General features: G+C 35.4%; 2 protein-coding genes, 1 non-coding gene and 1 pseudogene across 3 annotated transcripts; 1 reads left to right on the top strand and 3 right to left on the bottom strand.

The window, feature by feature from the left end:
• Positions 1-9,856: 9,856 nt before the first annotated feature.
• LOC145046830 (cyclin-dependent kinase F-4 pseudogene) lies at positions 9,857-11,110 on the bottom strand (annotated as a pseudogene).
• Positions 11,111-12,020: 910 nt separating this feature from the next.
• Positions 12,021-12,122, bottom strand: LOC144998961 (U6 spliceosomal RNA). Its single transcript, XR_013660493.1, has one exon. It is a non-coding gene; the product is annotated as a U6 spliceosomal RNA (small nuclear RNA).
• Positions 12,123-20,051: 7,929 nt separating this feature from the next.
• On the top strand, positions 20,052-21,702 carry LOC145048108 (DNA-3-methyladenine glycosylase (MAG)). Its single transcript, XM_078996525.1, has 6 exons — positions 20,052-20,432; positions 20,656-20,727; positions 20,812-20,935; positions 21,024-21,094; positions 21,232-21,289; positions 21,376-21,702. The coding sequence occupies exons 1-6, from the start codon at positions 20,118-20,120 to the stop codon at positions 21,576-21,578; spliced, it is 843 nt and encodes a 280-aa protein (XP_078852651.1). The 5' UTR covers positions 20,052-20,117; the 3' UTR covers positions 21,579-21,702.
• Positions 21,703-22,848: 1,146 nt separating this feature from the next.
• SPC98 (spindle pole body component 98) lies at positions 22,849-26,150 on the bottom strand. The gene is made up of 3 exons (XM_078996526.1): positions 23,706-26,150; positions 23,214-23,616; positions 22,849-23,130 (listed from the first exon to the last, which is right to left on the bottom strand). Exons 1-2 carry the CDS (start codon positions 26,048-26,050, stop codon positions 23,343-23,345), a joined length of 2,619 nt encoding a protein of 872 aa, XP_078852652.1. The 5' UTR covers positions 26,051-26,150; the 3' UTR covers positions 22,849-23,130; positions 23,214-23,342.
• Positions 26,151-26,357: the final 207 nt, after the last annotated feature.

Here is a 26,357-nt window from a genome sequence, read left to right on the forward strand (position 1 = left end):
AACATCCCAAATATACATGCCAAAAATTTTGTTTTTGAATACGTTATTCCATAATATCATGTCATGTCAAAATCAAAGTAGAAATAATCAAACATGTTATCATAAAACAACATCAGAGTGTAATCCCAAAGATCTCATGTGCCGAAAACAATAATGTGATGTGATGTGATGCGATCGAGCCGACTCCTTTCCTTTGAAAACGAAGTACCTGAAACCAAAACTGAAAACCGTAAGCACGAAGCTTAGTGAGTTCCCCCATCATACCACATACTATACAATCGCATAGCATACATACTGCTAGGCAATTCCAGGGTGCCCGACCTACCCGGTCCGGCCATTCTGGGGTGCCGACCTACCCGTGTCAAGCCATTCTGGGGTGCTGACCTACCCTTTGGTCCTAACAACTGAACTCCAAGGACTATTTAACCCCTACTACTACTACTACCACACATATCATAATGTAATAATATTGTCAGATATATTTGGGGTGCCCAACATACCCTTCGGTTCTAAAAACCAAACTTGGGGACTATTCTCCTCCTACTACCATTATCATATATAACATATCATGCTAACACATAAACATATCAGGTAGTAACAAACCAGACAATTATCACAAAGACAATCATCTCAACTATAGTCAACTACTAGTGGGTCGGCCTTGGTGCCTTAGACTCACTTCTACTGGAAGGTAACTCACCTCACACTACTGAAGTCCCGCGGACCCAACCCCAACTGTTGGATGACGGGTTCCTAAACTGTCAACTTCAAAATAACACCCAATTAATAATTGGATTCCAATACATAACCATAAGTCCATGCTTGGGGTAAAAGACTATTTTACCCCAAAAGTCAACTATGGGTCAAAGCCCAACACATGGCCCAATTTTCCAAATTAGGCCCAATCCTTTATAAGGTCTTACCATAAGGCCCAACTATTTAGTCCAGTCCAACATTCAACATTCTAATGGCCTAATATCACAGTGTCACCTGATTAGCAATTAGGTCCAAACCATGATCCATAATCCATACTTGGGGTGAAACGACCATTTCACCCTTGACCCATCGAGGTCCATACTATAATATCTTTGAAGGCCCACTAATGACCCATGTCTAAAACCAATCAAGCCCAAACTTCCAAAATCCATAAAGGTCCACCAATAGCCCACTAATGGCTCTAACTTCCAATTAGACCCAATCCTTTCTCATGGGCTTTAGCCAAAAGGCCCAATAATGGTTCTTTAGCACAAATGTTCAATTCCAGATGTCCCACTAAGGCCCAAAGTAGTCAAGTCCAAAGAATGGCCCAAACCGAGGCCCATTAGTGCGGAACCCACTCTGTCTGAGTACGTGGGGCGTACTCAGCTTGTGACTTGTAAGTTGCGTGTACCAGCTTGTACGCTCAACGTACTCCCTGTTAAGCCCCTTTCCCTTGCCCCAACTCCCCAGTCTGACTTCTAGGGGTGACTTTTCAAGTAAAGCTGGCAACTTTACTAACATGCATAGCTTAATGGGACTCTAGAGCTTAAAAGAGCTTAATGGATGGTCTTAACTCATGCTTGGACTCAAACACTTCACAAAGCTTGCACCTTTATGAGAGAGAGGACCTTAGAATGTCCATATCTACAAGGTTGAGTCCCCAAAATGATCCTAGCTTACAAAGACCAAGAAGAAGGCTAAGAATTGCAAAAACCACTCAAAAGAGGATTTATGAAATGGAAGGTCAAGATCAGAGATTTTTACCACCAATGGGTTGACAAGTAGGAGAACTTTCTGGATCTACAAGCTCCCTTCCAAGATCAACACTTGAACACCACCTTCTCTTCTTTCACACACACGCACTAAAAGTCTTCTTTCAAGCTCCAAGATTTATCCAAGGTCATTTAGGGTTTCATCTTCGTGAAAAGGGGTGGAGGCTGATCTAAAATAACCTAGGGAAGGATATCATGAGGCTTATATAGGGCACAAGTAAAGGAATTAGGGTTTTGGGCACTCTGAACATACGTTGGGCGTACTTCTTGTACGTTGGGTGTACGCCTCTCCACACCCACGACTATGTGACTAAATACATTGGGCTTAACCCAGCTTACGCTGGGTGTACCCAGCTAAACACACGCATGCATTCCATGCATGCATGGGTTTCCTTTGTCACAAAACTCCATTAAGGACCAGTTCTGCCAACAACTTCAAAGTATTATAACTTCTTCGTTTTAAGTCCGTTTCCGACGAACTTGATATCCATGGAAAGGTAGCGAGAAGCCCTACGCTCCTAGCATCACACCCGGGCCTTAAAACCTTTCGAATAAAGCTTAAAATGCATAACAGGTCGAGAAATCAATTCACAATCGTACCCTTGGCTCCTGAAGCCACAATTGAAAACATGGTAACCTGAATCATAGCAACTACATTCGAGATGGGATAAATCCTTCCTTTCCCAAAGCTCTAATCCCATGAAAACTAATGATTGAGCCGCAGCCCCAATTAATAAGGCAAATCTGAAACCGAGTGTTACAGCTTGTCTAACAAGAACATGTGGACCTTCTTTTACAGATTTCCAGATAGCTTCACCTTTTTCTTTACCAAGTAAAAACGTTTTCATTCTGACTTTCCAATGATCATACTCGTCAACAACTAGCAATAAGGCACGAGAAGGGCAACCCACGTTATTTTCTATTTTCATTAAAAACATTTGTTAAGAATTAGGAGCAACCATTGAAGTTAAGATATTAGAACAGAAGTAATATATAGAATAAATTTTATCCTGAACACATAAATTATCGAAATACCAAGGTAATTTCGAATCAACTATAATATGTTCTTATGGATTTAAATGACAACCACTCAAGCTCCGATATCAATTGTGTGTACAAGAAACTATTACGCAAGGACAAGGTTTGAAAACTCAGACCTTGAGTTAATCTTTTAGATCAAATTTTGTTCTTAATTAGATGTTCCAGTCGAATCTGGTAATACCAGTTAGGACTTGAATGAAATATTCAACAAAGTACACAATATTAAATGAAGAGACTAGGAGCATAATCAATGTGAACACAATAAATGAACAAGAAGAATAATTATGAAAGATATTAACTTGAGAGCAAAGTGAAAGTAGATCAAAGAGATTTTTTTCTATCTTTGGAGTAACAATGCGTGATTTTCTTATCATTCAAATCACTCCTTATATAGGCCAGGGAGTAACAATGCGTGATTTTCGAGTTGACGAAAGTTGTGATGATGCTTGCTAAGAACAAGGGTGTGCAACCGGTAGTTAGACCTCATGGTTTTTTTTACCCAAGTAGGATACCCCACTGCTATGTGTCCTATGTTGCAAGAATATGTGGAGGAACCACTACTAGAAAAACAGCCTTTTACGACGCTCATTGCGCGTCGTAAAAGGCTCAGACGATGCGCAAATGCACGTCAAGGATGACCCTGTCATAAAGAGAGACGACGCGCTTTTATGACACGCAATGCGTATTATTAACACTGCTGTCAAGAAAGGCCAAGTCATAAATGAAGATGACACACATTTTTGCGTATCGTAATTTTAGTTTTTTTTTTTTTTAAAAAAAGAAATTATTTACAGATTTACTAATTTTCAAATTAAATTTGCATTTCATGCGTCATAATAAAAAATAAAATACCATATACAAAAAAAATACAATCCATTGCTCAAAAGTTAATTTCATACAAATAATCATTCCAATAATAGACAAATGTAATACATCAAATGTGAAAGAGATGAAAATCATCAACAAATAATAGTTGAGCTACAAGAACTTGTTGCCCACCTGCACAACACCCCAAGCTACTTTGCTTGACACTATGCACATCAACAAGACCTACAAATTTGAATAATGCAACCATTAGAGTTCAACTTTTGGCTAGCACTCCAACAGCCCTACTCAAAAATGATCTGATAAAGGTGGCTAATACCAACAACAGAAGCTTCAATAATCACCCTGAAATAAATATATACAAACTACTTACAGTTAAATAATGAAGGGGATCAGATATGTATGGATGCTTGGCGGAATAAATCCCAGGTACAGATGCAACCAAATGTCCGGCAACAATGCTGAAATCAAACTTAGCTAATTCCAATATCTAATGGGCTTGATTAGGAGCACCAACTAACAAAGTTGCCATGAATCCAACAAGTTGAGCAGCAAAATCGGAGTTTGACTCCCTTAAAAGAAGAAAGAGCTTCCAACAGTAGTGATTCCCTGTAATACAATAAATTGGATGGTGATCACAAATTAGGAAAATTGATAACTATCAACTAGATTTAAGTAAGCCAATTAAAACAAGAATTCAATCTAGTTATTTTTCCTACTTGTAATGTTCATCAAGTTTTAACTAGTTATCATTTTTTTTTTTTCAAATACTAATAATCATCATCTAATTCTGGGGTCAAAATTACCCTACAAAATGGAAGAAATAATTAATAAAAGAAAACCTTAATGAATAGTTAAATCACTTGCATATTCCTCTAGAGTTGGCATCTTGTTTCCAAAGCTCCTACCCACAACTTATGCACTCTCCCCAACCATTCTAATCACCTGCTCAACAAGTATAAACATTGCACATAAGACAAGGGTATTTTTGGCACATGAAAAATAAAGCTAACCATACATGACTAAATCACACCAAAGGTAAAAATGGAAATCCTAACGATGTTCCACTTCCATGAGATAATGCAATTTTGAGACGCGACGCCTAAAGAGTGGTTCAAGGCGAAAAGAGGGAACACCAGTCTGCCATCTTTTAACCTCATACATCTCATTCCATGCTTGAACTATTTCATCAATTTTATAACCAAGACCTAAAAAACACTCATACAAAACATTCAACTTTGGACTAAATTAAGTAAAAATCAGAAAAGCACAGGGACTTTTTTGTTATTAAAGGAAGAGCATGGAAGGATGGATATTTGATAATAGTATTACTTACAGCTGTGAAGCTTTAGAGTCCATTACTTGAAAATATGTCCTCCTCGATCCAAGGCGCATGGTACCACCCATATGAGTTTTTGAACCCTATTATCATTCATATTGTTATTTTAAATGATGACTGAATACGTTGTTATATTATATTCAAAAAGAATTAGGTGACAAACCTTGGGGATAAATATGACACAAGGATTTTTAGTATTTGGATCGAATTCGGTGCTATTTGCATTTTCAAGACCAAGAACAGATCTGGCATACTCTATGCAGCAATTTGCATTCCTAAACAAATGCTAAGGTATGGGATATTGTTCTCACGTGCATATTTCACTGCAATGATTTTCCCTTCTACACCTCTATCACCAACCCCCCCCCCCCCCCCCGAACAAGCACACCATCCACCTACCACATCATCACACCAAATCACACTCTAAAACCGTTAACAATGCCATTATTATAATTTTTTTGTAAAAAATTTTTTCTATCCAGATGATATTTGATATAACTATCCCAGATGTATCCTTTTATTTAATGTCATATCGTTGTATACACAAAATTCATAGTAGAATAATAACATAAAGTAATGTTCTCACGTTCTCACATTAAATAGTGTTCTCATTTGAACTTAACCCTATATATATATATATATATATGTATGTATGTATGTATGTATGTATATACATACATGCATGCATAAGTTTGAAATACTACAAAGGTGAAATACTACAGCGGCCATGTCATGGCCAACCCACTGCCACATCATGGCCCATTAAAAACATGTGTTCCATTTGCTCCATGCCACGTTGTGGGCATCCTTACACCACGTCGTGGCATAGATTTTTACCCAAAACTCCATCTTTGGTCCCTGATAAATAGTAAGCTAAATCAATTCGGAACAAGGGTACAGAAATAGAAAAAGCATTCACAAGCTGCTAAGAAGAACCTAACACCCCTGATTCTAATGGAAAGACATCAAGGCATACGACTGGTAGCATAGGATATGACGAGCATCATCTTAAGTTGGTAAGTATCATAATTATAAAATTTGTTATTCTTGTTTTTTTAACACTAGTTACATCAATTGTACTTTGTCTTTTATTTAGAAAGCACAGTTAGGTAAAGAACTAATATTTTAATATCTTTTTATGAAGACCCATGGCACTAGTGAGTCCAAGAAAATATATTTCGACGGAGCCTGTGAAAATATGGAATATTGCTAAAAGACTATCTACAAGGTTTGGTGAACAAATATGGAGAAGATCTAACAAACCATGAGGACGATGTTGGGGTATGGGCTGAAAGCCAACTTCTGAGAAAAGGAGGAAAGAAGAACGGTCATACATAAGGTATAAGAGAATCATATATTAATTTTTTGGTTTCTGGGATACCATCTTCCCAATCTACCCAGTCCACCCAACCATAAAACACACCACCAGAGGTATGTTTTTATAGTGTAGAGTTAAGTAGTATGTTGTTATTATGGTTAAAATTGATTAAAAACAAAAGTACATTGCTATTATGGTTTGAAAGTTAGATAGCTTGTTGTTAATATTGATTCAATTGATAATAAACAGAAGTACATTGTTATTATGGTTTAGAAGTTAATTAGTATGTTATTATGGATTAAATAAATATTATACAAAAGTACATTGCTATTATGATCTAAATGTTAGTTAGTTTGTTATTAATATTGATTAAATTGATAATAAACAAAATCACATTGCTATTATGGTTTAAAAGTTAGGCAATTTGTTGTGATTATGGATTAAATTGATAATAAACAAAAGTGCAATGTTATTATGGTTTAAAAGTTAAGTAGTATGTTGTTATTATGGATTAAATTGATAATATACAAACGTACATTACTACTAAGGTATTAAAGTTTGGTAGCTTGTTGTTAATATGAATTAAACTGATAATAAACAAAAGTACATTGCTATTATAGTTTAAAAGTTAAGTATATTGTTATACTTATAAACTATAATAGATTGTTATAATAAGCTCAAGTACATTGTTATTATGGTTTAAGTATTAAATTGTGTTATGCGTTTTGAGATTGATATGATCCGTGAGGAATTTTCTACAATGCGAAAAATATAAGAATAAATACTAGAACAAATCACAATGATGGCGATGATGATGAATATGCTCGCAAATCAAGCTCGTGATCCCCCCGGCAGTCCACCCGAGGATAAAGAGTAAGTATTATGGAACAATGGAATTTGTGAACATTTGGTATTGTTTATTTTTACTTTTTTGTTAATTTTTAGTTGGTGTGAATTTTGGGACAATGGAGGGATGGAATTTGTCAAACTTGGTATTTGGTAGACTTTTTGTGTATTTGAAACTCTAATTGTATTGTTCTCCTTAGGTTTGTGTTTGAATATGATTATGGGCAACTATTGAATTTGGTTTTGCTTTGCATATTTGAAAAAAAAATGAAAATATATTATATTTTATATTCTTTTATGAATAAAACAATATTTTCGATGGAATACTGAAAAGATATAGGTTGTCGGTTTCATCGGTAAAAAAACTCAATGTCAATCAAATTGGGTCCCCTCAATAATCCATAGGAAATCCATTGCTATTTCTCTCCGTAGGTGTTACGTCGGTAATTTACCGATGGAAAAATGTTGTCGGTATGTCGTAAGTAATTCGTAGCTATTCTGTCGGCAGTATTTGCCCACGAACTATTACATTACAACCAATTTTTCATCGGCAGTCGGTCGGTATCCTCTTATACGACGGAATAGCGACGGATAATGTCGTTGGTAATTCTCATTTTTCTAGTAGTGATACAATACTCTTCCCCATTAGCATTTCATTAGGAGAGCCATTTATCCATATCCTTCCTTGCCTTCAAATTGAGAAACAACTATAATCAACAAAAATCATCAAAGTGATGAAAGGGTTTTGCAATTAAATTGTATATCTTAGGGAACGGAGGGTAGGAGAGGAAGCAATGTAAGAGCCCTAACCTATACCACGGACAGGGGGAATGTTTTCCTAGAAAGAGTTCCACCAATTTTAATCGACACCCCTTTTCGCTACCACCAACTATCGAACAACAACTATGATTGAAAATCCAACTCTTATATAGGCCGGACAATTAATGAAAACGGCTTGATTTCTAGTTGCAATCATGGAATTGTGTAGTGTAGTTCTTGAGTAAAATCGATTTGCAGTTCTTGAAGAAACTGATTATAGAAAGTCGAGTCGTGGCTGTTGCACAAATTAATGTGTGAAGAAGGAAGAAGTGAGAAACTATAAAACAAACTTGTAATTATGGAGTTTCAAGGGTTATTATATTCCACCATCATTAATAAGTGACTTGTACGTATTTGTAGACTTCTAATTAGAGTTTTGGAATTCTATCTAGATCGATTTATACATAGCATAATATGACGATATTGACGGTGCTTGTACATATTCCTTTTATCATATTTGCCTTGGTTTCATACAAAAGAGAAGGTGTGCCTTCTACTTTTGTATGGAATAACTATTATCAATTTGTGCATATTCATATGGGAGATCAAACTTTTCAAATCTATGATAATGGAGCGCTGCCAATAATTATTCTATTGCACATACATGAGTAGTCCAACGTCCATTTCAATATAAGTGATAATATAGCTAATTTGAAGTATGTGATTTACTTGTATTGTAAATGTATTTTTTTTTGTTATTAATATTATTTTTAAAATTAGACCCCAGGTATCTTGAGGTATTGAACATACATGAGTGGGAATCTTGAGGTATTGTGCCGATGGTTACAGGAGTTGTTCCAAAATCTTAAGAATTGATTTAATCGGTTTGGTTCTATAAATATGACCGGATAGTGGCCTATGCTCCCCGGTTACACATCGATGATGGAATCTATGAATATATATTTCCTCCATAAAATTCTAAATAATATATGTATACACACATCTTTCTATATTAATAAAAGAGTAGTTCTTTTGTTATATATCATCATATTAATTAGACATCTTAATTAATATGATGTCACTTTTCAATCTATTAATTGTCTATTTTAAATTTATTAGACCTCCTAATTAATGTGATGCTACTTGTCAATATATTTATTCTTCATTTTAAAATTTAAATTTTATATTATTGTTTTCATTAATCCACAAATATAAAATGTCTAATATATATTGAAAATTAATTTCACATATTTGAATCAAAGATTATAATTTTACATAACTAATAAAAATATTTATTAATTTATAATTTATTTAAAATAATTGATTAATAATTTTGAGTTTTATATGAAATTTAATTAATTTTATAATTATGGTTCCACGGATTATAAACTAATATATTACATATTCACATGTAAAAAAATTAATTCGACAAATACAAAATGGAAGAAATAATTAATCAAACAATGAAAAATGATTTATCAATTTCTAAATCAGAGAAATGGCTTGTCAATTCATTCAAAACATTCGATATCAATGATGCATCTTTTAATATTGAATAACAATCAAAAACCAAATCCAATACATACAAACTGATGACATGCTACTATTCATACCAACTAAAAATTTCCTTTGATACAAGTCAAATACCCCTTTCAACATAGGATAACAATTTTAATTCCTTTGATCCTTTGAAGTTGTCTCTTTCCGGTACCCCTTGTTCTTCTCCAACTTATCCATATATGCCATCGCTAGCTCGTCAATGTGCTCCGCATCGCTTTCCAAACCAATTGTGAAACTTTTTGTTCTTTTGCTTCATCGGATCCTGCTTCCTCTCTATTTTGAATAAAAATCCGCAATTCTTTGAACCAAGTAATGGATTTTCTGGTAGCATACATACAAAGTTTTTTGAGGGATCTTCTGTTTCGGAACCATAAAATAGATTTTGTGGGAGTAGGCGGATCAAGTTTTCTGAAGAATCTATAGTTTGGGAACCATAAAATGGATTTCTAGAAACATAGGGGACAAGTTTTCTGAGGAACCTCCTGTTTCCGAACCATAAAAAGGATTTTCTGGGAGCTGACGAATCAAGTTTTTCAAGGAATCTTCTGTTTCATAACCACAAAATGGATTTTCTGGGAGTAGACGAGTCAAGTTTTCCAAGGAATCTTCTGATTTGGAACCATAAAATAAATTTTCTGGGAGCAAACATATCAAGTTTTCTGAGCGATCTTCTGTTTTGGAAACACAAAATGGGTTTTCTAGGTCCTCCGAGGAATCTTCTGTTTCAGAACCACAAAATATATTTTCTGGGAGCAGACCAGTCAAATTTTCCAAGGAATCTTCAGTTTCAAAACCATAAAATGGATTTCCTTGAAAGGATGGTAGAACATGGTACCATGTATTGAAGAAAGGATGATCAAGTGCCTTCATCGCTGTCGGCCTTGCGGATGGACTCCATGAAAGAAGGGTGGCAATCAGATCGAGTGCTTCCAGGCTTGCACATGGTAACAGTGAAGAAAGTTGGACACCAGGAAGCTGTGGGAACTGATAGTTGCTATTTACCATGCTCAATGTGGTTTCTGTTGGACTGCCGATCACACTGCAGATTTTATACATTTGATCTCCATCATTTTTACCAGGAAACAGTCGGCCACCTGTAAATAGTTCAGCCATGATTACACCCATTGCCCACATATCAACTGAAGAATCATATCGTTGCCCAAGAAGAACTTCAGGGGCTTTATACCAGCGTGACCCAACATTAACAGTGTATGGCTGTTGGTTCGTCTCGCCAGCTAGACCAAGATCGGCAATCTTTATCACTTCCTTGGAAACAAGAAGGTTCTCTGGTTTGAGGTCACGATGAAAGTAGCCGTTGTTGTGCATGTACCCCAAACCTTGAAAGATTTGGAAGCACAAGTTTCTAATCTCATCCTCTGAAAAAGGCTTCTTCCTGTATTTCATACGCTCGTAGAGACTGCATTCCATGTATTCAAACACCAAGTACAAACTGTCGTGTTCTTTGATGATATCCTTGAGCTTTACGATATTGGGATGATCCATCTGGCGCAGTGCCTTGACTTCTGTCAGGTTCATGCATTCTTCCACCGAGTTATACTTCATCTTCAGTTGTTTGATCGCAACCACTTCTTCAGTATGTTCATTCAATGCTCCCCAGACAACCCCATATGATCCACTCCCAATTTCTTTCATTATTTGATACTGCTCCATTATATATATGTAAGACTTTCTAGCTTTCTCAAGAAAACACACAAACGAGGTACGCAGAGAAACTCACAGAAAAGAAACTTACGCTACGTACACAACTATAAAGAACACATCACCTTAATTATGTTTTCAACTTTCTTGATGAATGACACGAAAGAACATCATGTTTCTGATGAACAGGCATGCATGCTTCACAAATTTTATTATAAAACACAAACGATGGATCGAAGGGGTTAAAGAATTAAAAGAAATAGGGAACGAAGATTGTGAAGGGGGTAATTGGGCCGGCAGTGCATTGTGAATGTGAATGAAAGAAGGTTACTATTTATGCTACTAAATCCGGAGATTTTCAGATATGCAAGATTTAGGGTTTTAAGTTTCCTAAATTATCTTACGGTTATACCCGACTTCATACAATGAAATGCATGCACGGTTGCTTTGGCTCCAAACAACTTAAAAAATGGCTCCAACCAACTTAAAATTAAGAGCTTTGTATAATTATAATTATATATTTTATTTACTAAACTATAATTAAAGTATTACTAACCTTGTCCTGTCTCCAATCGATTAAAGTTTAATTAACAGTTAAATTTATATCCAACTTTTTCTTATAACATCTACATTTCTCTTATATCTCCAAAATTAATTTAAACATAATGATCATCTTTATTTTTTTATATATGATCTTTTTTACATATTAATTATTTTAGAAACATCTATATATATTTTATAGTAGTACCACACTATATTAATTAAAATCCAAACCACAAATAAAATATGTAAAATATCAATCTAAATAAATTTGAAGTAGTTCTCATTGATTTATATATTCACCTCCATCTCTATAGTATTAAGTAGACCACATTAGGAACCTGTGTTATTGTCTAAAGGTACAACATCACCTATATAGCATATATTTTTCGATCATTTTTCGATTTGTGCATTTCATTTTTGCGAAAGATCATGTTAATCGTCATTGTAATGTTCCAGTTTTATCAGATGTCCCCGAAAGGACATAAAAACAAGCTTATATATTATGTAACGTCCCAATTTTCAAAATAAAATGTTCATTTTTAAGCTGACATAAACACTCATTTTAATAAAGGTACGATCAAAGGAAAACCATTTGTTCATAAATGGAAATCCATAAATCAAACCATTTGTTCATAAATGGAAATCCATAAATCAGAGTTATAACGAAAGTATCGTGGAATCTTCAATCATAAAACTGTTCATGTGTGTGTATAGTCACGTCTTCACATCCTCATTAACTAATATAGTATATGAAAAACATTTAATTCACAACTGTAAACACAAAAGTTTAATGAGTTCCCCACAACATCACATACATCAGAGATAAACATACATAACAACACTCGACTTTGGGTCTGTATTGACTTAGCATAACATGCATACATACAAGTATCAGCTAAGACTCGGCTAGTCTATCATACCATTATAGCAAAATAACTATGACATGCATAACACAATGAGAAAACTCACCTTAATTAAAGAGCAAGAGCTTAACCGCAACCTCAGCAACAAAAACAACTAACACAAGCTACCTAAAGCTAACCCATAACTAATCCTTAGCTAAACAATCAATTCTACCAATGTTTAGCCACGCCTTGGTTCGGCTAAAATCAAAAGATCACGCAAATCTGTCCACCAAGTCATGCTTAGTCCTTGACCACAACATAGTATGCTAATAGATTCAAATCCTTATTCAGCTCTTAATCTGTTAAGTCATCTGCTAATACTTTCCAGAAAGCTTCATAGCACCTGATGGTCCCTAAAAAATTTTAACTTTAGGGACATGCATGTCCAATATATTTCCTTCCCAAAACTAGGTCAAAGTGTTGAGAAATTGGGTCAAATCCTCATGTGTGGCATCAAAACAACTATGAGTCTAGATCTGAATACAATGTTTTTGTGACATCCCCAAAATCTCGGCCAGAAAAGACCGATTTTCATTTATGTTTTTAAAATAAATTCAGAGTAAATCCTTTTGATTTGAAAGAGTTGCGGAATTTGTTCCCAAAAATAAAATGTGATAAAACAATGTTTATCAAAGCATTTCATAAAAGAAATGTATTTTTCATTATATAATCAAAACTCGGGATGTCATGTTCCGATATAGACCAATAAGCATAAACGATAACATTACAAGTCATTCAACAAATATTTACATATACAGACTTATAAACAAAACAACTTGATGGTTCATCCATCTTACGCCCTTGCGCCACTTCTTGTAATACAAATAAAACTGAGTGGGTCAGGCTTGGGAGCCTGGTGAGCATATAGGGTTTTCAACCCACAATAAATAATTAAATTAATTATTATCAACCAACAATAACTCAGTTACCCATTCCCGTTATTCTCACTTTATGTCCCTAAAATAACTAACACAAGGGACCTAATCTAAGAATATTTTCATCGGGGTGACAACACATGCTGCGGGGGTTCCTTAGCAATATAAGTCAAATAAGGCAACCATGAGGGGGATGGAATACAGCGAATGAACACCCAAGTTCATTAACACCTACAGGTTATGAGCCTGCTAGCGTTCCACTGGACTGTCTAGAAAAGTCTGTGGTCGTCATCTAAATTCCGCTAGATGACTGGATCAAAACAACAACGAGGCCTCTCATCTGTTTATTACACACCAACTATCTACCCATGTTCTACCCAACATATTAGTAGATAAAAACATACATTTTTATACATATTTTCAAAACCTGTATAGCATGCTTGATCAATACATTTTCCATATAACAGATGAGGCACACACACATAACACGTATTTCATATAGAAATAATCAGATTTGTAAGATAGAAGAAAGTGAATATACATTCACACACATAACAACAAAATATACACATAACATGTGTCTCGTATAGAATACTTCATAATTATACGTTAGGAGAAAGTAACAACGCACTCACACGTATAAACAACAATATACTTAATACATTTAAATCATACTTGTATTATTATCGTGTTTATGAAAGGTAGTATACACTCACTTGATCAGAAGATGATCGGACAGCACTACGACTTGCAAAAGTAGTAATCCTCAGCGGATCTGGAAGATCTCTACAAAAATCGAACTTCTCGCGGGCAGAGCTTCGGCTCGAAAACCGCACTTCTCGGGATCTTCGGGATCTCGGGACTTGCTTCGGGACTTGGAAAAAATTTTTCGGGGCTTCGGGGTGGCTTCGGGGGTAAAAACGCAGAGCTTCGGCACGAAACGGAAGAGAAATGAGCAACTATGCCCGAACCCCTCGCATCCTATTTATAGGAGGCTGGAACCTCCTCGTACGCGGGGCGTACAGGGCTCCGAAGTCGTCACTGCATGCGTCATCCGAAGTTTCGACATTTCTGGCTGTACGCAAGGCGTACTCGAGTACGCGGGGCGTACTCCGGATGAGTCCGGTGACTCGTCTTCGGATAAGGCCGGATTTAATAATTAAATTTAATTATTAATTATTTAATAAACTTCGAAAATTCATATCTCCTTCATACGAACTCCGTTTTCAACGTTTTTTATATCCACGTGAAGGTGAGACTACGCTCTACAACTTTCGTTTAGACTCCGTCGGCTAATTTTGACTTTATTTTTATTATTTATTTTTAATAGGCCGGGACAGAAAATTTCGTTATAAATTCATAACTTCTTCGTTTGACGTCTGTTCTCGCCTAACTTTTTATCGCTTTGATACTAACAACGAGATCTTCGATTCTCGTTTAGATCACTAAGGATAAATATCGCTCTAACGTAAATTTCACTTTTTACGTCATTCAGCGGTGTCGGTTTTGTCGCGAAATTTCGACAGGTCATAACTTCCTCGTTATAACTCGGATTTCGGCATTCTTTATATCTTCGGAAACCTTGTTTCGACTACTACAACATTATCTAAAGATATCAAGTTTATTTTACACTTAAATTTTGACGCTTATTTTTATTCTTAATTAATCAAACCATATAATTAAGCAATTAAGCACAAAACACATAATACTCAAATAATACACTTATATTATTTCAAAACGGGCTACAAAGGTTAACCTAGACTATCACATTGCTAAAAATGGCAAGCCCAGAAACACAGACGTTACAGTTTTTGGGACCTCCGAGACTACTAAATTGTAAACTTTATTCCCATTTCTCACATAAAACTCATTAAAATGGACTAAAACTCATAATACTTCAAGATCCAAATACAAGATACCAAAAGGCATTGAACTGTGTGACTTACAAATGTCCAATAGGTAAATGAGGTTTGAGATCTTCAAATACAAAGCTCCAAAGACCAAACTTGCAAGAAAGCACAAACAAAAACCAACAAAGAATTATAAGAGGAGAGAGGAGATGCTCAAAATATGAATAGTGAGGCTATGGTTTCTCCCGATGAGCTCTACGTGTGATGGAGTCTAAGAAAATGCCCTAAAACACGAAACCATTCCTTTAAATATGGTGAAAACCCTAAATTTCATAGGCTTAGGCTACACAACCACCAATTCGTGGTCACATGCTTACCACGTGTTAGCTGTATAAATTGCATCTTTTCACATGTTGATCTCCTATTTAATTATAGAATTGCATTGCATTTTAGTGTAATTTTACATGCATTTTCCATTTTCGGGACAAATCGAGTATTTATCTACTTTTCATGGTTTTTGTGGATGTTTCAGGGTGATATGAAGATTCGAGCATGCTTAGGATGGTCGAGGGAAGCTCTTGGTAAATTTTGGAATTTTTGGATCCGGATTGAAGAAGTTGCAAAATTGGAAAAATCAAATTTTCTCAGGTCATTTCGTGGGTCGTGTAACGATGCCTTTGCATTACGCGATCGTGCTTTGGAGTATTTCAGTGGATATATAGTTGTTAAATAGCCGTGTAATGATACCTTTGCAAACCTTTGCAATACACAGGTCGTGTAACATGGCCTGACAGTTCAATTTGAATTTGTAACGTTCGATTAAAAGAGGGCTTTTGGTTATACACTCTTTGAAGGGCGATTTTTCGGAGATTATATCATCACTTAGCACTTTGAAAACACTTAAATTTTGATTTTGTAAGTTTTTTTTTAATATTAAAACTTGTTGAATTTGTGTTCTAAGTTGCCTAACTTTATTTATCATTTCTAATTCTAGATTCCATATGTATTTGTTGTTTAGATTGTAATTTACACTTGGTTACATATTATATATGAAAATAATAACATGTCAAGTTCCAAAAGACATTCATAAATATATTCATTCTTCTTGCATTTTCACTACTTCATCTTGCTCAATTTCATATAATGTTAGTATTAAAAGGAAAATATATTAAATTTACAATCATTGAATAATAAATGATATACCTTTGTCAATTTGTTGATTTTCTTCTCAATCTTTTTCATAAGCGATTGTGTCACTTATGCTACCCCGAATCCAATCTTGTGTACAAATTAAACTTTCAACAATCTTATGAGTCAAAAACTCCTAAACGGATCCAAACCCCTCCGACTAATGCTAAAAACGGATTCTGAAGCCACCGTTGAGACGGGAATGGCGAACACATTTCTTGCAATCAATCTAGAATATTAAACATTTTTTAGTCGTCTTCAACACTTTCTTGCAAATACTTTTCTAACTCCCCAATTGATTCAAGTATCTTCGTCTCCATCTTTTCTCTTAGTTTATTTCTCAATGGGGGGTTAGGTGCCATAAAATCCGGGTTTTGGTGTTTCCCTAATATTGATGATGAAGTGGTAGACTCGGCAATACTTGAAGTAGAACTTGGAGAATGAATTCTAATATAATCATTATATAATTCATACATAGAATTCATGATATATTTCTTTTTGGCGTCCACCCCCTTTTCTCCATAACGATCATCAAGTAGTATAACCATATACTTTACTTTGTTCCTCGGATCAAGAATCAAAGCAAAGTAGAGCAATAAAATTATTTTTTCTATGTCGCCAAAATGCTTATCAAGCTTTATTTTCATGTCTAATGCAATATCACAAAGACTAGAATCGGAAATAGCATCATCCAAGAGCGTACAAATGGAATATATATCTTCAATGCATGTGTTTGATGTCATATAAAGTGTCCCGTAAATGCTCAAAGTAACATCATGAAAAGGTTTTAAAAAATGACATACATTCCTAACCCTTCCCCAATCTCTTGATGAAGGTATCGACAAACCCGCCTTTTCAATTTCATACCAAAAATCAAATTCCTCAAGATCAAATCTCTCAAAAAAAATTCGTAAGCTTGGGTAATTTCCAACATATGGTAAGTAGAATTTCATCTTGTTGGCACATCTCTCTTCAAGTGTTTTGTTATATCGGGATTAGCAACCTTAGCAAACTCGGTAAACTTATGAATTCTAAAAGGTGTGAAGGTGTTTTAAAGATTGAAGACTTATTGACTGGACTTAAAGTCATTGAATATGAAGGGAATCACATTAATTTGTCTTTAAGAACATATATACTTGAAATAGAAATAGAAATGGTTGAACATAATCATTAGTTATCTGTAGAATTTTTGGATGCCACATTGGATCTCAAGAATGTTGAGGTATTATTTTAACACTAGTAATTTATATATATATATATATATATATATATATATATATATATATATATATATATATATATATATATATATATATATATATATACCATTTGATGATTTTAACTTATGTTTTATTTCATCTTTTCTTCATATTTTCCCAAATGATGTCTATATTGGTGAAATTATTGATGCTGTTAAATCATTTGCGTAAGTTACTATTTATTTTCTTTTGCTTTTAAGAAAAGGCATAGAGCTAGACTTCTTGAAACCCAATGTCGAACTTCGCCTTTGTTTTAGCTTATTTATATGTTTTGTGGTTATTTCTATATCAAAATTCAAAAAGGGTATCAATAAAACTACATAGTGAAGAAGAAACAAGAAAATGGAGAGAATTGATGACCGGTACGAGAACGAGAACTAACCTGCGACGATGAGATAATGATCGGCGACGATGAGTCAGAGCTGATTATCGGCGACGCAATTGATGGTCGGTGATGACGACGATCTGACGAGCGACGAGGGTTTTTTTTACGCAAATAATCAAGGCGTAGAGAAAATAGAACGAAGGAATTGGGACGGACATACCATAAAGGGATAAATGGTTTTTACCTATTGGGCCTTTAATTTTTAAAGATAAATTAGGTATAACTGAAACCCAACAAACGTGTCATATGCCCGACCCGAAAAAAAAATCTGACTACCCGAATACCCGAAAAAATTAACCCGATACCCAAAAAAATCGGACATGTAATTCGGGTAACGGGTATGTTCGATAGGGTTAGTGCGCGGGTATAGGTTTGGTTTTGGTGGAAGGTGCTTTGGTGTTGCTAAATTTTATGAATTTTGAAGTTGTGAAACTAGATAAAATAGAGATACAAAAAAATAGTATTAAAAAAAAAAACAAGAAATGATATGTTTTTATAGGTTAGAAAAAACTAATTATTTTTTTAAATCAAACCGTTTGACCATTTCTTTTTTTCATGTGTGGAGCAATGTTGAAGGCTCAACATACAACCACGATGTGTGTAGCTTGCCTCAATAACTTCCTTTTTTCATGTGTGGAGCAATGTTGAAGGCTCAACATACAACCACGATGTGTGTAGCTTGCCTCAATGACATGAAAGGAGATTAGTTCAGCCTTCTCCACAACGTTTTAAGCCTTCTCCACAACGTTTTAAGTCGTAGGTGATGTTTGGTTTGCAAAATATTGCTAAAGGAATTTGAATTGGAATTAGATTGAATCCAATTTCATATGTTGTTTGGTTGATAGGAAATGGAATTGGAATTAATTCCAGAATCTGTTTGATTCACAGGAAATATAATTGGAATTTATGTAAAATGACATAATTACCCTTTTTGTCAATTTTGCTTAATTTTACATTATTTTCTAACTTATATGTAAAAATACATTATAAAAATTATAAAAATAGTAGAATTTCGGCGGTGGTGGCAGCGGTGGTGGGGGTAGTGGCGGTGGTGGCGACGACCGTGGTGGGTGACGGTGATGGTGGTTGCGACGTTGGTAGTGATGGTGGCGGTGGCATTGATTGTGGTGGCGGAAGTAGTGGCGGTGTCAATTGGTGGTGATAGTGACGACGGTGATGGTGTTGGTAGTAGCAGCGACGGTTGGTGGTGCTGGTGGTGGTAGTGGCGATGATGGTAGTGTTGGTAGTGGTAGTGTTATTAGTGGTGGTGGTAGTGGCGGCAGTGGTGGTAGTGGGTGATGGCATTGGTAGTGGTGGTGGGTAATGGTCATGGTGGTGGTGATGGTAATGGTGGTGATGGTGGTCGGTGGCGGCGGAAACGGTGCTAATTACGATGATGGTAGTTGGTGGTGGTGTCGCAGGCAGTGGCGGTGGGTGGCCGCAGTGGCGGTGGTAGTGGTTGTGGCGGCAGAGGTGGTAGTGATGGTCGGTGGGGCGGCAACGGTGGTGGTGATGGTGGCAGTGGTGGTAGTGATGGTGGGTTTTCTGATAAGTACAAGGGGTATTTTTGTAATCTGTCATTTCATTGATAAAAATGAATGTTTTTCATCCAACTTTGGAAGGAATTCACTTTCCCTCATATGGTGGAAAGTTTATTTCATTTAGGAATCATTTTTTCTCCTCTAAGTCCAACCAAACGCATGAATTCGATGGAATTATAATCATTTTCCCTCGAATTTTATTCCTTTTCTGCCAACCAAACGCACCCTTAAATATTTTCGATTGGCATGGGTGGCTTGACGTTGTCGAAAATCTAACTTTTGTATTTTAGATAAAATTAAAATTACTAATTACTAATTACTAATCATAATAAAGAAAAAAGTTTAAAATAAATTGATATTTTGGAGCTTTTTATACATTTATTCTCTCCACGTGTACCATATCAAATAAATACTCCGGGTGTGGTCCTCTACCCCGCTGCAAAATCAATCAAAAGCCCTAAATTGATTCCAAAATGAAAATCACCCAACGGTTCGATCGAGTTGTTAAACCCTTAAAACATGTAGATTGCTCCACGAAAGATCCCAAACCTTCAATTCTTAAGATCAAACCAAATTTGAAGCCAAAATCAAAGACAAAACCTAGAACGATCAAGCAAAAAGCCCTAACCCAACCCGGTCTTCATTCAAAAGAGTCAAAACCCACAGTTTTGTTGGAAAAACCCCCAATACTGGGTCCTGAATTTTACCAAATCGACGCCCTTGATCTTGCACCTCGATTGCTTGGCAAGTATCTGAGGAGAGATGACGTTGTTCTCCAGATTACAGAGGTAGAAACTTGAAATTTACATATTCTTCGTAATCAATTGTGAATATACAGAAGAGCTTAGATTAATCAAAGTCCCCTGATTGGTAACATCAATTAGGGTTTAGATTAATCAGCGTTTGATGCATCCATATTGATTGATGATTAATCAATACTCGATGTATTTGCATGTGTTTATGAAAGTAATAATTGGTAAAATCAAATAATTATGAACTTGGCACTGACAGGTAGAGGCATATAGATCTAACGATTCAGCTTGTCATGGTCGCGTTGGCATTACACCAAGAACTGCTCCTATTGTAAGATCATAAAACCATTCTTTTGCTCTCCACTCTTGATCTCTTTCACTCTATGCTTATCTTTTCTTTTATAAAATTGCATAGTTTGGAGCAGGAGGGCATGCGTATGTTTATCTCTGCTATGGTCTGCATACCATGCTCAATGTTGTGGCTGACCAAGAAGGAATCGGATCAGCTGTCTTGATTCGTTCTTGTGCTCCTGTCACTGGTAATCTATTCATGTATAATATAATAACTTGTATCAATTTTTGATTTTTTTTTAAAAAAACTAATAAATTGATGATATGAATTAACAGGATTGGAGACTATCAAACAACGTCGGGGTTTGGATACTGAGAAGCCAATTCTTCTTACGGGTCCCGGCAAGGTCAGACTCAAATTATGGCCTTTTTCTGTTCTCATTAAGTGCAGATAAATGAGCTTAATGTGTTAAGCACTTAATCAGTACAGCTATACATTTTGCTGTTTTGTTTTACTTTGTTTGAACACAATGACTTGATTAAGGTGGGACAAGCGCTTGGGATTTCAAAAGAATGGAGTGGGCATGCTCTCTTTGCTTCTGGTAACAAATGAACCCAATTTTTTTATTTTTTTTTTGTGGATTGAATGGAATGGAATGTGAAAGAAGTTGGTTGGTTGGTGTTTTAGGTGATCTGGAGCTGTTGGATGGGCCGGAAGTGAAAGTGGAGGAGATGGTAGTGGGCCCACGTGTGGGGATAGATTATGCTTTGCCTGAAGATGTTGAGGCATTATGGAGGTTTGCAGTTGCAGGTAGCCCTTGGATAAGTGCTCCTAAGAACACCCTTAGACCACCTTCATCTTCTACAAAACTCTTGGATATCACAATTTAAAGTTATCTCTTTTTTTTGGGGGGAAAAGAAAGTGTTTTTTCTTGGGTTAAATGTTGATGTTATTATGTATAGTAAACAAATTGTTTTGAAAAGATTTATCACTTAAGTTTTATATTTGTTCCAACTTAAGAGTCTCCAAAGTTGAAATTAAAATAGATAAAAAACAAGATTTATGGTCATAATCAAACTGAGAGTTCGCATAATATAATTAATATTAAAGAGACTTTGAAGTTTAAATAAAAATTTAGAATCGAATAATGTAACATTTGTCTTGGTTTTTGTTTATGGCAGATGTTTCTTTTCCCAAAACCAACAACTTTCGAACTCTTTTTTGTCTTCAAGTTCAAAAACTACTTTAAGTCTTTTTATAATTTTTCAAATTGATTAATTACCTTATTTTTTTTAATCAACATCAACATTGTGAATTAGATAAGTCTTTTTATACAATGTTTTAAAAGCTTTTGACTACTTAAACCAAACACTAATATACAAATAAAAAATAGTTTCCGATTATCGGTTAGTTTTGCCAAATACAACCAAAATAACTATTTAAAGTCTAAACCAATTGAGTAAGTGTTTGGTTAAAGCTTATTCAAGGAGTTTTTTAACTTATTACCGATTCCAAACCCTATAAGTTAAAACTAGTGTTTAGATAAGACTTTTAAAAAATAGCTTAAAGCAATTCCACACCGAAAATAAATCATTTTTTATAAGTTACTCTTCATTTACTTATCAAAAGCTCTCAAACATTTTTTTTTAAAAGCTCCGTTGTGATGCCATTATAAGTTTATAAGCTAATAAGTAAAAAAATGTCAAACCATTTTAAATAAACACTTCTAAACACCCTCCAGGTAAATTGCTATTTTACCCTTATTTTTGGTTCTGAAATATTAATCATTTTAAATTACACGAATTTTTTTGGGAAAGAAACTTATAAATTGATGTTTATTATAAAAGTCGATACAAATGCCCTTGAATCTGAAACCAACAAACCATCAAGAATTTAAGAAATCCACACCAAATCAAAACATGACAAAGGCACACAACAACATCAAACCAATTAACGTGTTCTAAACACAAAGAAACAGAAATCAAATCAAACCATATATATACCATATTGCCTTTTAGAATTTAAAAGCAATACGAAATTGAACTATGGAAAAAGAAGAAACAAATTGCACTAGAAACCTTACCATATATAAATTACATTCAAAACGAATCACTATTTACAAACTTGAATCAAATGGAACCAAAACAAAACCATAAAACATAATAAAATTAAATGAAATTCTGGATTATCACTTGAACCCTAAAATGCCAAACCAAACAACCAAGTGAAATTATGACAATGAGACAACTACATTTCAATTACCAAACTATTGACAGAACATTTGAAGACAAAAATTGGCCAAAAAAAAAAAACACCCATCACTCTTAGTCAACCCAACACAAATGACAAAAAACCATATTACACAACAGTTAAAAGATCATCAGCAACATACCTTGAATCCACCCACATTCTCCTTCTGTGGTCCCCACAAACTAATCCAATCTAAAAACACAAAAATGTCAAAACAAGATTCACTTATTAGCATCATCATCTTATCTTGAAATGAAAATAATTTAATAATATACCTAAAAGAAATGATATACAAAAAGGTTACATCATGTCTGCCCCCCATAATATCATATGCCACGTGGAACCTTGTTTTATGAGGAACTTCAAACTTCAAACTTCAAACCAAATGTGTTTTAATTGTTGATTTAAGATGCAGACCCATAAAACTCAGTAAAGTCAAGGCGAAACATGAGAAACTTCAAATCAATATGTTGTTGCACAGGCAATTGAGAAAGAAACCCTTTGAAAAGCAAAGAATATTCCTTTGAAACCCCATCAATATCTTGTCCTGTGTTTTTCAGAAAATCACCCGCACGTTGTGTTATCGCTTTCCTCCCTTCACTTTCCCATGAATCAGAATCCATGTTCTTCTTGCTTCTAGAATGTTTCACACCCTCCATCTTCTTATCCTCCATTGTCCTACAAACATTAACAAATCACACACACAATATATAACTTTTTCACTTAAAGGGCTTAATGAGTTAAGCACTTGTTAGTTATTTCATTACCTTGCTTGAAATTCATAAATTCCTTCATAAAGTCGATCTGCATGACTACGGAAGCGTATTATAAGATCAAACAACATGAAGAGTGTTTTGTATAAATCTTTAGAGCGTTCACCAAGAAGAGACTTCTCAACAATCGAATGAAGATACTTATCATGAGCTGCAAGAAGGTCATCAAGATCTTTAGCTGCTTCCATTTCATCAGAAAAATTAGCCCATGAAACCTCCAACACCTCAAACATTATATAATACTGCAAATTAGTAAGAAAATGATTCATTTCATTCCACAAAACTTGACACCTTCTTGAAGTCAAAATCAACCGAAACTTAACAGCCTTCGGTAGCTTCGTGAAGAAATGAGAAGTAATCAAATTCGGTTTCATTGTCTTCCATGCACCAATAAGCGCGTGTTCCACCCTTCTAAGCTTCCATAAAAAATTAAAAATTCTAAGGTATTTTGCCATTATAGAGCCTGTAAATACTGTATTTAAAGGAATTCTCGCATCATAATCCAAAGAAAACACATCCCACCCTCTATCTCCACTACTATGTGGCATCATTTTCACACGTAATCTATCTAAAACATCAGGGTCATCATATTGCGCGTTTGATGACCTAATTGCACTTTCTAAAAGCCCGGAGAGTTTGAAAGAGCTTATAGTGTTAGCAGGCTCGGAAAGCTCGGGCCCCACTATGTCCATTAAGTACTGAACAAAATCACCTTGACCTAATAAGAGATATCGTTTGATAGCAAGACAATGTTCTTTGAATCTATAACGGTTGTAAACAACATCCATTAAGTGTTTATCGATTCTTTTTGCTGCTTCTGTGACTAAAGATTCTAGTGCATCTGTTTCGCCATATCCTAGACCTCCTCTTCTTGTTGTAGTCCCTGTAGCAGCTGCAGCTTGTGTTGCTGCATCTGCCCAGGTTCTATCCTCACAGCAAACCCTAAGAAAGTTGATGGATTTACCTGTTCTTAGTATGCGGCGTGCGAGAGATTGAGAGATGAAAGAAGGAAGCATTGCAGGATGGAGTTTATAACCTTCTCTCCATAAAGATTCTGCTTTTACAGATTGTCCAAGAACAAAGAACTCAGAAAAGATGTCTTCAAGCTCACCTTCTAAGACCCAACTTCTTACCATTTCGAAAAGAGGAGAACATACTCTGCGAAGTAATCGTTTCATGAAACCATGGAGAAGAGGGTCACCATGTTGGGCGTGCATGTGGATTGCTCCAGCCATGGCTCCACCCTTGAGAGCTTTACAGCTGTCTACAAGAACAGCCATTAGGCGCATCTTCACCATTGGCTCTGCAAACCAGACTGAAAGTCTTCTGAGAGAAAGATAGTTGCCTGAGGTTGCGTTGTCTGAAACTAAAGGGATTGGATTCATTGATTGTGATTGGAGTACAGCTAGTAGTTTATAGTACTCAGAAAGCTCATCTTGTAATGCTGCACAGAATGCTTGAGCTACTGTTCCAACATCTTCATCTTGGAACTTGTACATACTCTCTGAGATGTAGCCTTTTACCTTTTTGAACAACCAGCCAAGCTCACAGAGCTTACGGATCATGATTTTGGTAGGCTTTGGAACCCTAATTGAATCCAGTAATGCATATCCATCAATGGTTTCATTGAATTTCACATACTTCCCATCGATTCCTTGACAAGCATACAACACATCTCTCACCAAAACCTCCTCTGAAACATCATTCTCTTCCTTCACTATCACAGCAAACTCCCTATACGCTATATCTCGCAGATTCTCGGGATCTTTTGAAACCAATAGAACGCCACCATTGTTGAACTTTGTTGAATTACTATGACGCAAACCGTTTACATTATCATTAGAAACCGCATCATCGTTCCCATCATCATCTAGATTTTTCCCTAAACGTGAAAAACCAGAACTATCCTTTGTAACCCTAGCAAGATGTCCATTAGTTTCAGGCTCAAATAACGTTGGGAGTCCACCAGAAAAGCTCGAATCGCTTTGAAGTTTAAGGTTACTTTTACGATCTTCGGAAATGACTTTGAGCAAATAAAGGACGGCCCACTTATTGTTAACACTACCAGGGCCATTTTTAGAAGCGAATTTAGAATAGAGATCTGCAAACGATAAGGCATCAGACAGTTTACCTTGTTTAACGAGTTGGCTTTTGATAGAATACGCCATAGCGGCTTCGTCGGCGGCGATCGATGGCGTCATTCGGCTGGATAAAATGCGAGTGGCGTACTTGACATTGCTAGGGTTAGGTTTTGAGTTTGAAAGTGAAGAAGAAGAATTGTTATGCAGACGGTGGACTAATTCCCGGACAAGATCTCCGACACGGCGGTCGTCTTCCATGGAAAGCGATTAACGGCGAGCGAGAGGGGGAGGGAGGTGTTTGTAAGGTTTGAGAGAAATCGAGGGGCTTTTGTTTTTTAGTTTTTTTCAATGTGGGCGCGGAAATAATTTCGTTTTCAGTCACCAGAGTTTTTTTAATCATAATTCTACCATCACTTTTCTTTTTCAAAAACTCCTTTCTCACAAAAATAAATAAATAAATAAATAAAATATAAATCAATAAATAAATTAAAAAGCATTTAGAAAATCTTCATTAACTATCCCTATATTTGGGTTTGTTTTAAAACAAAATTATAATTTGAATAAG

The sequence above is a fragment of the Lactuca saligna genome, chromosome 5 (genome assembly GCF_052625555.1).
Source record: "Lactuca saligna cultivar CGN05327 chromosome 5, ASM5262555v1, whole genome shotgun sequence".
Taxonomy (NCBI): domain Eukaryota; kingdom Viridiplantae; phylum Streptophyta; class Magnoliopsida; order Asterales; family Asteraceae; genus Lactuca; species Lactuca saligna.